We start from the raw sequence: 13,516 nt of genomic DNA, 5'->3' as shown, positions 1-13,516 counted from the left end.
AATATACCTTTCACTGTATCGCTTGTGACGGAGATCCCTTATCATTGCTTTGTTGTTTTTTTCTACGTTTTTGTGTTTCATTGGTTTTGAAAAGTATCACGTGAGGCAACACCACCTTCTCTTTTCTATACAGCTAAATAAGTATATCACCTAATGAAATCTTTGATCTAGTAGTTTCAACAGGAGCTGCCAATGAAGCCTCGTTTATAGGCTCTGAATGGTAGACATTCCTCACTGAATCATTTTCATCCTTGATGCCGTAATATTCTCCATTCAAGGGTTTCGATAAATCAAGCAACTCATTAGCTTTGGACTCTGTAAGCTTACCATTATGGTGGCAAGTTTGACAAACAACATGGTAACTATTTCCTGAATCAGCTGGCCACCATATTGGTGACATGTCTGTTGAGCATTGTAAACAAGTCTTGCGCTTCATGCTACTGTTCAAGTTCCCATCTCCACTATGTGACTTTCCAAAATACAAATTTCTATGTTCGATATAACGTAACGCCTTTGCATGGGATCCACTAGAAACCGGTTTGCTTAGCTTTATAATATCTTCCAAAAACAACTGAATAATGGGTTTGCTTTCACTATCCCTACCAGTAGCCCTTTTCCCCAACGTTCGGAAATTAAGAATGGTGTCTTTTGATTGATCATGTTTGGGACAAACCAAAATTGATCTCAATTTACCCACTTTATCATCCACCTTGACATTTTGTGAGGATTTAACACCAGCCTCCAACTTGAAACCCAATTTGTAATTTGGAGTATCTTGTGCACAAGTAGGATGATAGTATGTTGGAGTCTCGCAAAGATCGCAACGAACTAATGCCCCATTGTATGATTGGCAGATACCACATTTCAATTTGCAATTATTCAAATACACTTTCGTTACATCATCAAGTGTCAAGAAGCTATGCGCTACTGAGTTGTTCGGTTTCTTAAAGCTGGCGTATTCGCTATTGAAAATAACACATAACAAGTGACTCCATCTTCCATCGGCAGTAGGTTTCAAAAAATCAGGTCTCACGTGTGGTGACCCAAGAAGACACAACTCGAAATTAGTTTCATGGGCCAAGCACAAACAACACGAGTAAATGGCATTGTTAATTGGTCGCATATCATTTGTACAAGGCTCGCATAACCATTCCTTTAACGGTTTTAATTTCTCGGGAACTGAGTACCCAGCGCATGATGCATGAACGTTGACTCCACAATTGGCACAAATCAACGTTTCCAAAAGCGCTGATTTGGTCGTGTCATGTTCTCTACAAACACAACACTTTCGTTCTTGTGGTTTGAATGGTAACTCAATCGATGTCAAGTGTGGAGTTTGGAGTGGTACAAGCGGGGTGTAAACATCGGCTAGTTGAATCTCTCGATGATTATCAACAATGGGACCAATTGTGGTTGCAGCCTCTTCTGCTGTCAACTTTTTTGGTATTCGGATCGACCTTGGAACTAAGTAATTTTGGTTGAAAAGCACATTCTTAGTTGGTGTTCCTAAGTTCTTGGCGATCAATTCATCAATCCTTGGCAACGGTCGTGTATCCTGCTTTTGAATTTTCAACTCATTCTTGTCAATTTTAGCGTGCTCCAATTTGATTGCTTTTGGCGTCGTGGCGCTGGATGCAGAAGTAGTCAACTTTCTCTTAGAATCTGCTCTCTTTTCAATGATAGGCTCTTGTTTGATATCCACTAGCGGATCATTCTTCACATCGGGTGAGACTGCCACATTGGACATTTCAGCAAACCGTAATATAGCGTTTGCGTCATTTATCAACTCACTTTCAACTCCCTTCCGCCAACCACTGGATTTTGAAACCTTTTTAAACACTTCTTCTGGTGTCTCCCATACCACGGCATACCTTCTCCACAACTTGGCACATCGAAAACACAAGGCTACAACATTCCCAAAGTCATCCAACTTTTTGGCATCATGTCCAGATATTCTAAACCATTGAAATGATGAAGTATTTCCACAATGCTTGCAAACAAATTGAGACCCATGCGCGTGTATCTTATCATTCTCATACGACGAATCGTCATCGGGGTTAGCCAAATCATCAATGATTATATGCTCTGGTTTTTTCTCATTCTGCTCTAGTTTTACGGGATTGTGCAGTTTTTTTGTTCGACCTTCAAAATTGCCCCAAATTTGTCGACCATTCTTAGTCTTTTTCCAAAGATAGTAAAAACGCACCACTGCGTGTAGTGGCTGCGTACGAACTTTCTTTTGGACATAATACAACTCACTTCCAAACTCCCGAACTCCAGCTTCGAACCTCTTGATCTCTTCTCTATTGAAAACTGGCTCCTTGAGTTTCTTCTTGTCTAATTTTGCAACATCTGCGAATGCTTTATCAGTATTGCCATTGTGTACCATGTACAGGTGAACCACTGCATCACAAAAATTGGGCGAATTGGGACAAAGTCCAAGCGATTCAGCAATGGGTGCACATTGCGCAACAAAAGCGTCAAGGTGTTCAAAATTGTCTGCAATGTCTTTTGCCGATGATTTCCAAAGTAATGTACACGTCACCCCAGCTCCATCATCAACTCCACGTTCAATGTATCCCTTAGGTCGTGGCTGTAACCACTCGGGATATTCTTTTGGGTCGCATTCTTGAAACTCCTTAGGGACCATTAATTTTTGAATCTCGTCTTGCTTCTCTTTGCTTTTCGACTTGTTGCTGGGTTGCTTCTTCTTTGGTGATTTTTCAACGTCGTAGTAAACGATTGGATGACCGTTGCACTCGGGGATATAAACAGCTTGATGTTTGGTTCCTACCCTGGTTGATGCTCGAGGGTACGGTGATTTGTCATCCAAGTCTACAGCTTCCTCTAATTTTGCATTCAATCCAAGATATCTCATACACCATTCCTCTTTAAGTCTTCTCCGTTCTTCGAAAGATGTGTTAGCATCATTCTTTAAAAACTCCTTTGCCATAATTTCGTATCGAGGAAGTACTGCGTCAACGGAATTGACCTCCATGGATTGGTCTTTGTCTAAATCTTTCACCTCGGCTTCTAAAGACTCCAATGCACTCAACTCTTCCTCTAGACTCTCTTGATTTGAAGATTTATTGTCATGCAGGAGCATCAAGATTTTCTTTTGATGATACTCAATCTCGTGCTTCTTTGCGCAAACGGCACATGACCATGAAAACCCACGACTGGGTTTCTTTTGCAAGGGTGGATCTAGACAATACATGTGGAAGTACTTGTCACACTCGACACAATTTATCGAGTCTGCTCCATCGCACCACAATCCACAGATGTCACAATTACAAGTATTGGCTTTGAATGAGTTGATCAATGATTTCGTCCTATGTGTCTCGCAAAATATGTACTCAAATCGCTTATTCAATGCAATTAGGAAGTTCCTTGACTTGCTGTTTTCCACTTGAGCATATTGTAAAAGATTTTCCGTCAGCAAAACATCATAAGATCGGATCATGTATCTATCGTACAAACGATCAAAGTAGAAACAATTTGGCTGTTGCACGTACGATTCAATAGAAGAATTGTTGCCGGTTGGAGTTTGCGATTTTGATTGCGTTTTTCGATTATTTGGAACCTGTGAATTGAGTCCGTTGTAGCTATCTTCTATGTCCTGCTTCAACTGTACATTAACAATCCCGCGAAAACTTGCTAATGGACAAGCGTCAGAATCCATCGTGGCGTAAAGCAACCGTGAATCGGATGTTGCTTTTGAAACGTCACGAGGCCTAAAAAACCACTGTATAAGAAATTGGTAACCTTTAGCAGGCACTGTTAGCTCTTCAGCAGTGTTTGATTCCAAGGATGAATCATTGTACTTGTGGTATTTATTGTTGGTGAAGCCTCGTATTCTCCCAATGTAGTAAGGCTCACCAGGAGGTTCACTAATCATATAAATACACTGACCTTTGGAAAGCGAGAATGGTTTGGTGTTTCTTCCCCTCTTATGATTGGTGGATACTGAATCATCCTGATGTGGGCAGTATAGTGTCTGGGTTCTCAAATCAATATATGCATCAGTCAAATCTAGCTTGTTTGAAAAGTAGTCTTCTTGAGTAGGCGGAGGTTGCCAGTTGTAGGGAACCTGTGATGTTAGGCAATCGCTGGATGTTTTCACATTCGGGCTATCTTGAGCCACTAATTTCTTTGTAGAGGGATTGGTCTTCTTTCTTTTGTTACTGGAATTCGATCTTGGGGTTGATGTTGTACTTGAATTCGTTGATACCACTGAGGAAGCTGACAGCTCGTAATCTAGTTGCAGCTCTAACGAGTCATTATAGAATTTGTTTGTTGCCGCTTTCCTCTTTGGTCGAGTAGTGGTTTGAGACATATCAGTCAGTATCTGGTTAAGCAGGTGAGGCAGGAATTAAATCCAGTTTAACTAAAGCGAATGTAACGGAAATGATGCTGACACGAAATATCAAGGGCAACGACACTTTCTTATGCACTTCTGTAACTGCTTTGTTAGGTGAATTAAGTGTAATGCAGAATATATGGTGGTGTGAAAAATCACTCAAATTTTTTGAAAAATATCTTGGGACAACAAGTTTCCCCTCTCCCTCTCCAAGATGTTGACTATAACGCTTTTAAAGAGTGAATTCAACGCAAGAGATAGAAAAGGAAGTTTTACCTTGGCTACTACAACGAAGACTATACAGTCCTTCACTACTACGTCCTGAAAGACTGAGGTTGAGGTTATCGATATAAAGTGTTTAAGGCAGCCTTGAACTACGACAATACCCGTTATCATGCTGCTATCTCAACACAGGCGGGTAACAAGTCTCCCGGCTATCCCCTCAATTTCCACTGCTCTCATGGATCATCATGTAGTATCATGGGGTTGTTACCAACATTGTCCCATGGTGGGAGAGCGACAGAGATAGAGCGAAAAAAAAAAAAAAAAAAAAAAAAAAAAGATAGAACCCTTTCGGAAAGTGAAAACAAAACAATCCAGAAGAAGCCCTACTAAACGAGGAGACCCAAACGACATTTCCCAATGATTCAGCTCGAGGAACGAGATATACCAGTAATCCCTGGGGATAGACTTGATGATGAAGATGCACAAGAGTTACGTTTAATGGTGGCCGAACTTTTGGGAAGAAGAGGCACTTCTTTCCCTGGCTCACAACCGGTATCGTTTGAAAGAAAGCATCTAGAGGAGACATTATTGCAAAGAGACTACTTTGTGTGTGAGAAATCAGATGGACTTAGGTGTCTTTTGTTTATCATCAACGATCCTGAAAAGGGAGAAGGTGTGTTTTTGATTACTCGCACAAATGACTATTACTACATCCCCAATATTCATTTCCCGCTTTCGATTAAGGAGACTCCAAATAACATGACATATCATCACGGTACACTTTTAGATGGCGAATTAGTATTGGAGAATAAGAATGTCAGTGAGCCAGTTCTTCGATATTGTATATTCGATGCGTTGGCAATAAATGGGAAATGTATAATTGACCGTCAATTGCCTAAACGATTGGGGTATATTACAGAAAATGTCATGAAACCATTTGATCAGTTCAAAAAAACGCATCCCGAAGTCATCAACTCGCCCGACTTTCCATTCAAAGTTGGGTTCAAGTCTATGTTGACGTCATATCATGCTGATGATGTATTGAGTAAAATGGACCAGTTGTTTCATTCGTCTGATGGACTAATTTACACTTGTGCTGAAACTCCATACGTGTTTGGAACTGACCAAACGTTGCTAAAGTGGAAACCAGCAGAAGAAAATACTGTTGATTTCCAGCTCGAATTTGTATTCAATCAATTTCAGGACCCTGACATGGACGAAAGGGACCCATCGTCTACTTACACCGATTACGATTCGAAGCCGGACTTGATAAAATTACGAGTATGGCAAGGTTCAAATGTGCATACGGACTTTACCCGGTTAAATTTATCCGATGACGATTGGGAGCGTTTGAAAGCACTTGGTGAACCACTTCAGGGCCGTATTGCGGAATGCCGTCAGTCCCAGACAAAGAAAGGATACTGGGAGATGCTTCGTTTCAGAAACGATAAAAGCACCGGTAATCATATTAGTGTGGTTGAGAAGATTTTGTTAAGTATCAAGGATGGAGTAAAAGAGAAAGAAGTTGTTGATAGTTGCAAAAAGATTCAATTGGCTTGGAAACGTCGAGAAATGGAGCGTAAACGTAGGCATTCCAATGGTGGACCACCTCACCACAGCCAGCATCATTTCAATGCACACGATGACCCTCCACCAAAAAGAGTTAGACTCGATTCAGCAAAAACAGAGCAACATCAACCCCAACACCACCAACAACATCAACAACCACTACAGCCTCCAAATCAATTGGACGAAATTCCAACCTACGAAGACAGTGATGACGAGTAAAAGAATTTGTATTAGCACTTGTATTATATTAATAAACTTTTTAACAATTTTCCTAGTTTTCTGTTTCTTCCTCGGTTTCCGCTTTTATATTCCATTGACAACTAATATCCCACCTAGATCCCTTTGCATTAATACTAACATATTTTACGAATTTCAATAACGATGCATCTCTAACCATTAAAGTAAGGGTGTTCCATTTACATTGACTCGTGTATAACACACTATCCTCTTCAGAATCTTTGGATGAACGGTAAATCGCGGGATCATCTTCCTCGTCACCGTCATTGGTATTTTGCGCCATGCATAATTCATACCCCCCAAATTCACCTGATTCCCAACTGTTGGACTTTTTACCGGTTGCCGCAGTTGGAGTAAGGTTTAATGTTGCTTCAAGCAAAACGTTTTCTTCGTAATCATTTCTACCGGCATCTGAGTCCACTGTTGTTGCCAAAATAAAATCATGTCCCGGTCTAAACCTCCGTGCTAGAATTTGTTCATTGGCAAGTATCAACCCAGTGAGTATCTTTAACCATTTTTTAAAGGCCACTGATTTTAGAAATTCACAAATTTCAATGATTTTGGAGTCTGTTGGGTTAAGGTTATTTGATTGTTTAAGAAGCGTGAAATTAGGTTGTTCCTGAGGACCTACTTCATTGATGTGTTTAATCTCCCCTTTCGATAACCCATGATAAGACGTACCATCAATATACATGAAGCGTTGCTTGTGAGGTGGTACGGCAATTTTCCATGGGTGTCGCACCTCTGTCGAATTTTGGGGTGTTTCAGTGTTAATCTCAACATCTCTGAGTAGCTGTTTCAAAACGGAAGCGTAATCATCATTGAAAAAGTCTTTTAATTCAACAAGCGATTCATCAATGAAAAATTCGCTCAATTTCCGAATATGTGTGGGGTTGAGATAAGTAGGGTTGATGAAGTATTTCAAGTAATCAATGTCTTGTTGATTGAGTCGCTCGCATGATTGAATATTCTTCATTTCAAGGGGGTTGATCTCAGTTCTGATGCTTTTTGGAAAATCAAACTCTTGCAATTCTTTACTTTGAAGCTGTTGCAATGTGGACATGGCCTCGGTCTTTTCTTGCTCGCCCTCAACGAATCCATCCTCTCCAGGTTGGGGAATGTGAAACCATCCTTGAATTGATAACCTATGCTTTTCCTCGCGAACTTCTTCAACATCATGAAAACTCAATCCAGGCTGGACGGTGAAAAAAGCTATTTGGTTAAACTGAGGTACTAACTTGCATTCATAGTCAGTATGGGGAACATTGGGGACAACAGCGGGGAATAATCTCAAAGCTCCACCATATTGTGGTTTCCATACTTTGTCAGGATCAGGCATGTAAAGGATGAAACTGACCCTTCTGCTGCCAATGACATCGTCGTGAGTTAACAAATGGCAACCTTTGGTGTACGTATTGATTGACATATCAGTTTTCACCCCACTCAACTTACCGCACCCTGTGATTCTAGAAACAACATCCCTAAACTCTTGGGAGTATATCGCAGCTCGTAATTTATACAATGAAGGTAGCCTGGACAAGTCATTCCAATCCAAACCCGACAAATTGGCAAGATCTCCCAGCTGATAAACTTTGTAAATATCAGTCTCTTTCTTTGTGAATGCAATTTCTGATAACACCTCTTTCCTCACTTGACGCAAGAGTGTATCATCCATGAGATGCTTGATGGTTCCCCATTTATATGGTGAGCTCTCTTTCACTTGCTTTTGAATCTCATCTTGAAACTCTGACTTCCAAATTTGAGCATTGAAAAAGTGCTCAATATCTTCTTTGGTGAAGTTGGTATTTAGCTTCTTGGGTGATGACTCCTCCTCTGCCACAGCAGTCTCTTGAGGCCTCTTTGATGGTGCCATAATTTCAACTTAATGATTGTAGTTTACAGATGAGAAAAATAAATGTACTTAATCTAGATCATCTGATTTTGGACCGCCGCCGCATCGGAGGAAGTAAGAGCGCTACCTTACTTCCCTTGCGCAAATTGAACACACAAAAGAAGGTAATTAGTAGGTTACTCAAATGCACGTGACTAGATTGACTCACATTCAAGATTTCGCTTTTCCTTTCTTTTTTTTTTTCACCCGTTAGATTGAGTCAGAATGGTATTCAATATTACTAAATAAACAACTTCTCTTCATTTTTTGACAAAAGGGAGCCCTCCTTAGTTTGATTGCATTGACCTAAGATCCAGTGATAAATTCATAAAGACATCCACCCAACTTTTTTCTTGCAACCTTTACTGCATTAAACATGTCTAGATCACCGTCATTAGGCTCAAGATCCTATAATTCTGTGCTTGACTTCAAATCAAACACGCCCACGCCTACAGGCTTATCTTCGAATAAACCACTCCTCCAGAAAGGTTGGGTAGTGCAGAAATTTGGTGGTACTTCAGTGGGTAAGTTTGCTAGAGAGATTGTTGATGACATTGTCAAGGACTTTGTCAAGCTGAATCAAGTTGCTGTAGTTTGTTCGGCAAGATCATCCAAGACCAAAAGTGAAGGTACCACATCACGATTGATTAGATCAGCGGATTTGGCTGCTGACCATGAGGATTACGGTGCTCTTTTGGACATTATTGAGAAAGATCACATCGACAATTGCGGAAGTTTGATTCTGCTGGATGCAATCAAACTGCAATTAGTGGAGGACATCAAATCGGAAATCAGACATGGTCGTGAATTGCTTCATGCATGTCAAATCATTGGAGAAATTAGCCCTAGATCATTGGATTCAGTGATGTCCATTGGTGAGAAATTGTCATGTATCTTTATGACTGCATTAATGAAGGACCACGGACTAAAAGCTGTATATATTGACTTGTCGGACTTGATTCCATTGAGTTATGACTTTACAGATGGGTTCAATGACGAGTTTTATAAGTACATGGCGAGGGAAATTGGATCTAGAATAAATCAAGCTACTGAGGGAGAAGATGATGTCATTCCTGTCATTACTGGATACTTTGGTGTTGTTCCCGGTGGTTTACTTAATGGAGTTGGAAGAGGATACACCGACTTGTGTGCAGCTTTAGCAGCCGTTGGTGTTCAAGCAGACGAGTTGCAAATATGGAAAGAAGTTGATGGAATCTTTACAGCAGATCCAAGAAAAGTGCCAAATGCTAGATTATTGGATAGTGTTACTCCAGAAGAGGCAGCAGAGTTGACATACTATGGAAGTGAAGTCATACACCCTTTCACTATGGAACAAGTTATTAAAGCCAAAATTCCCATTAGAATCAAAAACGTCATCAATCCCCATGGCAAAGGTACAATCATTTATCCTGATAATATTGCTAGACGTGGTGAGGCCACCCCACCCCATCCACCTGCTGCTTATGAGACTTTGCCTGTTAGTTATATCACATCACACAAGAGAAGATCGGCGACAGCCATCACCGCAAAACAAGACATTGTCGTTGTCAATGTCCATTCGAATAAAAAAACATTGAGTCATGGGTTTCTTGCTCATCTTTTCACAACTTTGGACAAGTATAAGTTAGTGGTTGATTTGATTTCCACTTCAGAAGTTCACGTATCCATGGCTCTTTCAGTTCAAATAGATCAAGAGCATCAACTCAAACATGCATTGTTTGAGTTGAGCAAGATGGGTACGGTGGATGTGACAAGAAAAATGACTATTGTGTCTCTCGTTGGCAAACAAATGGTGAATTTCATTGGCATTGCAGGAAACATGTTTAAAGTGTTGGCTGATGAAAAGATAAACATTGAAATGATTAGTCAAGGAGCAAACGAGATAAATATAAGTGCAGTCATCAATGAAAAGGATACGCTAAGAGCATTGCAATCTATACATGCCAAATTATTGGAAGGGAATTATGTATATGAGGAATCAGCAAGCGCATCCGCGGTCGATATACGATTAGAAGCACTCAAGTTTGGAGAATAATTAGTATGTAAATAGACAAATAAGAGGTATGCATCTTTTTTTCACACTGATCAAAAAAGAAAAATACATGGATTTCCACTTTAACATTACTAAATATCAAAGTCACCACCTTCTCTGTCATCTTTATTTTTGGCACCTTCACTCAATTTTTCTTGTTGGTTGATCAACTCCTCGTATTCAACAACCATACCACCCAAAAGTTCACTAGCCAATTTGTGATACGCCAATTGAGCTTTAATCAATTCCAAAAACTCCTGTAATGGTTTGGCATTTTCAATCACATTTTGCATTATATTGATTGCATCTTCTACAGTATTGGCAAAATCATCTTCGGCATTTTCCATATCAACTCTCAATTTGGACTCCTTGGCCGGGTTGGTACAATTGGTCAAGTTATATCTGCTCAAGTCGTAATCAATTCTTTTCTCCTCCACCTTCTTTTGGATCTTGTTGGATTGTGATATTAATGAACGCAAAGTTGTTGTTAATGGTTTGTTGAATTTCAGTTTGATCAATTGATCTTGTCCCAATCTGGCATTAGCAATCTTGTTCAAATTTGATGAGTACAAGTCCAACCCTTTAATCAAAGGATCGCTTGCATCGGTACCAGACTCGGTCTCTTTGGTCAAGATACTGGCATCTGTTGCTCTACTCAACGCGTGATACAATGTTTTGGGAGGTTTAGCTTCATCACTCCCAGCATTGATCAAGGCTGCTTGTGCTTCAGCAGTGGTGGTAGCTTTACTTAAGTTGCTGAATCTGGTAGTGACATTGTGGCTAAATTCAGTAAATGATTCTTGTAAATTAGTTGGATAATCATATGACTCATTTTCATAGTTGGAAGTCACTTTCAAAACATTCTTGTACAACAGTTCAATGTTGTTGCACTTGTTGGCCAAGTCAATATATTCTGATGGCAATTGGGATATATCATCTTGATTGACTCTACCAATTCTTTCTTGGACTAATCTTGAGGTTCTTTGCGCTAATGGTACCACCTCCTTGTTGAACTCGGTGCTGATTCGATCGCCAAAAGATTTGATATCCTTGGTAAAGTTTGAGAAATTGAATGACATTGTTGATGTGTAAGGGGTTAGGTTGGCACGCTCGCTGAGATATATGTAAAATGATACGTGTTTCTCCAAAGGTTTTGAAGGGGGAGGTTGTGAGGGTTCTGAAAGGAAAAATTAATATGTTGCGTTTTTTTATTCTCGTGTTGGCTGTGACAATTGAGACGATTCGACGCTACCAAACACAACTTTATGATAGAGGCATGAGATTACGAGGTTTTAAATAAGAAAGCACGAATTACAATCAGATAACTGGCTTTTATGTAACTTTATACGACTGTATCAAAATTTGTTACCGTTGTTGTGAAACTCCAAGACAGCATCGGTCAAGCGTCTTCCACTCTCGATGATATCGTCATCATTATCAAGTGGTGCATAGCACAATCTAAAAAAGTTACTTCTTTCCAAGCTGAAATTTTGATCAACTGTCATATTATATCCAGGAACAACCAATACACCATGGCTAATGATTTTCCACAATAATTGTTTCATTGCTGAAACTACTTCATCACCACCGATGTTGCCTTCTGCAGGGTCCAAAAATTTCACCTTAAAAGTGACAAACATTCCTGCTTTGGGGTCGATAACGTCCACCAATCCCTTTTTGAAAGCTTCTGATTGGTAAATTGATTGTAACAAGAGATCCTTTCTATGTGAATATGTCGCTCTCATCTTCAATATCCAGTTCAACCACCCATCTATACCTCCCAATTTATCCTGGATTACATTGTTCACCACTGTTTGAGACAAGCCTGATGCACCTCTGTTTGCGACTTCGGCGTAATTCTTAATAGCATCGATAATTTTGGCATGGCCAATGACGAATCCAAGACGCAAACCAGGGGCGAACAATTTGGAAAACGTCTCAACTCTAATGACACGCCCAGTAGTATCGAGCTCTAAGTAGGAAGGTGTCAAATGATTGGACAAATAATCCTCAATGGTTAAATCATTCTTCAATTCTGCTGGGTCTACTTTGTCTGTGCTTGAAAATCTAGATGGGTCATATTTTGGCAATGTCAAGTAACCATATGGATCATCCTCAATGATTACAAAATTGTGTTCTTCTGCCAACTTGTAAACCTTGCGACGAAACTCAACCGTTTGAGTAAACCCAGTTGGATTTTGACCGGTGGAAATTGTGTACAATGCTTTGGGTTTTGGTAAACTAGGGTGTTCTTTGGACCAATTTTTCAACAAGTTTTCCAAATGTTCAAAATCAAGACCATCTGAATCATTTGACAAATTAATCTTGACTGGCACTGGCACACCGCCCACATTGTTTACAAATTTAAGAAATGGAGTAAAGGTGAATTCCTCAACGAGGATGACATCGCCTGGGTCCAATATTGCATCACATGCTTTATTCAATCCATCACTAGCACCTGTAGATAAAATCAGGCCCCAGTCGTCGTAAGCTGGTTTATGCGTTTTCGCAATAAAGTCTTTGGTGAATTCCAACAACGGTTCAAGACCAGGAACGGGGGCGTATTGCAATCCCCTCGACAAGTCGAGCAAATTAGGGGTTTTGGTGTGTCTCGAAATGTGAACACTAGTTGAATTTTCCTCTTCCTTTGTGTAGCCATTGTTGGCTTTTGAAGTAGAACCACTCCCATTAGCATGGCCCTGCTTTGATTGGTGCTCAAAAGGGAATTTGACCAAATTCACATCAATCGAGTCAATGGGGAAAAACCCATCATTTGGAGTACCATATGATAACAATAAAGGTTTGGAGTGCGGTTTGAACCCAGCCGGTGGTTGCTCAGTTGGCACGTTGGCAAAATGACTTGATTTGCGAGATTGTGCTCTTTTAGAAATGAATTGGGAGGCGTCAGTCATATCACAGTTGAGGGAATAGCTTTAGTTTGGGTCTTTATTGGTTTGTAACGAGTCAAAGGAGGAGAGTACCTCTTATATAAAATTGTTTCGTCAATGATGATGAAATTTGATTTGTAGATTAGTAATTTAGATTAAGGCACTTTAACGCCATACCCATTCTTTGGTCAATGTGTTCTTCTTTGTGTAACGTTCCACACTTTTTTGTTTTTTATGTCGATCCAATTCCGTCATATTAACTCCGTTGCCAAAAATAATCAGCGAGCTTTCAAGAAAGAAAAAATCGTTCATTA

The 13,516-nt window shown here is 40.0% G+C and overlaps 6 protein-coding genes across 6 annotated transcripts; 2 read left to right on the top strand and 4 right to left on the bottom strand. All coding sequences in view use genetic code 12, as the record gives it.

The window, feature by feature from the left end:
* Positions 1-133: 133 nt before the first annotated feature.
* Positions 134-4,336, bottom strand: CPAR2_500570 (DNA-binding E3 ubiquitin-protein ligase; the record flags this gene model as incomplete). The annotated part of the gene is made up of 1 exon (XM_036810462.1): positions 134-4,336. One exon carries the CDS (start codon positions 4,334-4,336, stop codon positions 134-136), a length of 4,203 nt encoding a protein of 1,400 aa, XP_036666996.1.
* Positions 4,337-5,002: 666 nt separating this feature from the next.
* Positions 5,003-6,373, top strand: CGT1 (mRNA guanylyltransferase; the record flags this gene model as incomplete). Its single annotated transcript, XM_036810461.1, has 1 exon — positions 5,003-6,373. The coding sequence occupies one exon, from the start codon at positions 5,003-5,005 to the stop codon at positions 6,371-6,373; it is 1,371 nt and encodes a 456-aa protein (XP_036666995.1).
* Positions 6,374-6,425: 52 nt separating this feature from the next.
* OFD1 (oxidative DNA demethylase) lies at positions 6,426-8,264 on the bottom strand (the record flags this gene model as incomplete). Its single annotated transcript, XM_036810460.1, has 1 exon — positions 6,426-8,264. One exon carries the CDS (start codon positions 8,262-8,264, stop codon positions 6,426-6,428), a length of 1,839 nt encoding a protein of 612 aa, XP_036666994.1.
* A 394-nt stretch (positions 8,265-8,658) lies between these two features.
* Positions 8,659-10,317, top strand: HOM3 (aspartate kinase; the record flags this gene model as incomplete). The annotated part of the gene is made up of 1 exon (XM_036810459.1): positions 8,659-10,317. One exon carries the CDS (start codon positions 8,659-8,661, stop codon positions 10,315-10,317), a length of 1,659 nt encoding a protein of 552 aa, XP_036666993.1.
* An 89-nt stretch (positions 10,318-10,406) lies between these two features.
* GVP36 (Gvp36p) lies at positions 10,407-11,393 on the bottom strand (the record flags this gene model as incomplete). The annotated part of the gene is made up of 1 exon (XM_036810458.1): positions 10,407-11,393. The coding sequence occupies one exon, from the start codon at positions 11,391-11,393 to the stop codon at positions 10,407-10,409; it is 987 nt and encodes a 328-aa protein (XP_036666992.1).
* A 276-nt stretch (positions 11,394-11,669) lies between these two features.
* ARO9 (aromatic-amino-acid:2-oxoglutarate transaminase) lies at positions 11,670-13,226 on the bottom strand (the record flags this gene model as incomplete). Its single annotated transcript, XM_036810456.1, has 1 exon — positions 11,670-13,226. One exon carries the CDS (start codon positions 13,224-13,226, stop codon positions 11,670-11,672), a length of 1,557 nt encoding a protein of 518 aa, XP_036666991.1.
* Between the last annotated feature and the right edge of the window lie 290 nt (positions 13,227-13,516).

The sequence above is a fragment of the Candida parapsilosis genome, contig 006139, assembly GCF_000182765.1.
Source record: "Candida parapsilosis strain CDC317 annotated contig 006139".
Classification (NCBI taxonomy): Eukaryota; Fungi; Ascomycota; class Pichiomycetes; order Serinales; family Debaryomycetaceae; genus Lodderomyces; species Lodderomyces parapsilosis.
This window is presented reverse-complemented; position numbering and strand designations above follow the sequence as displayed.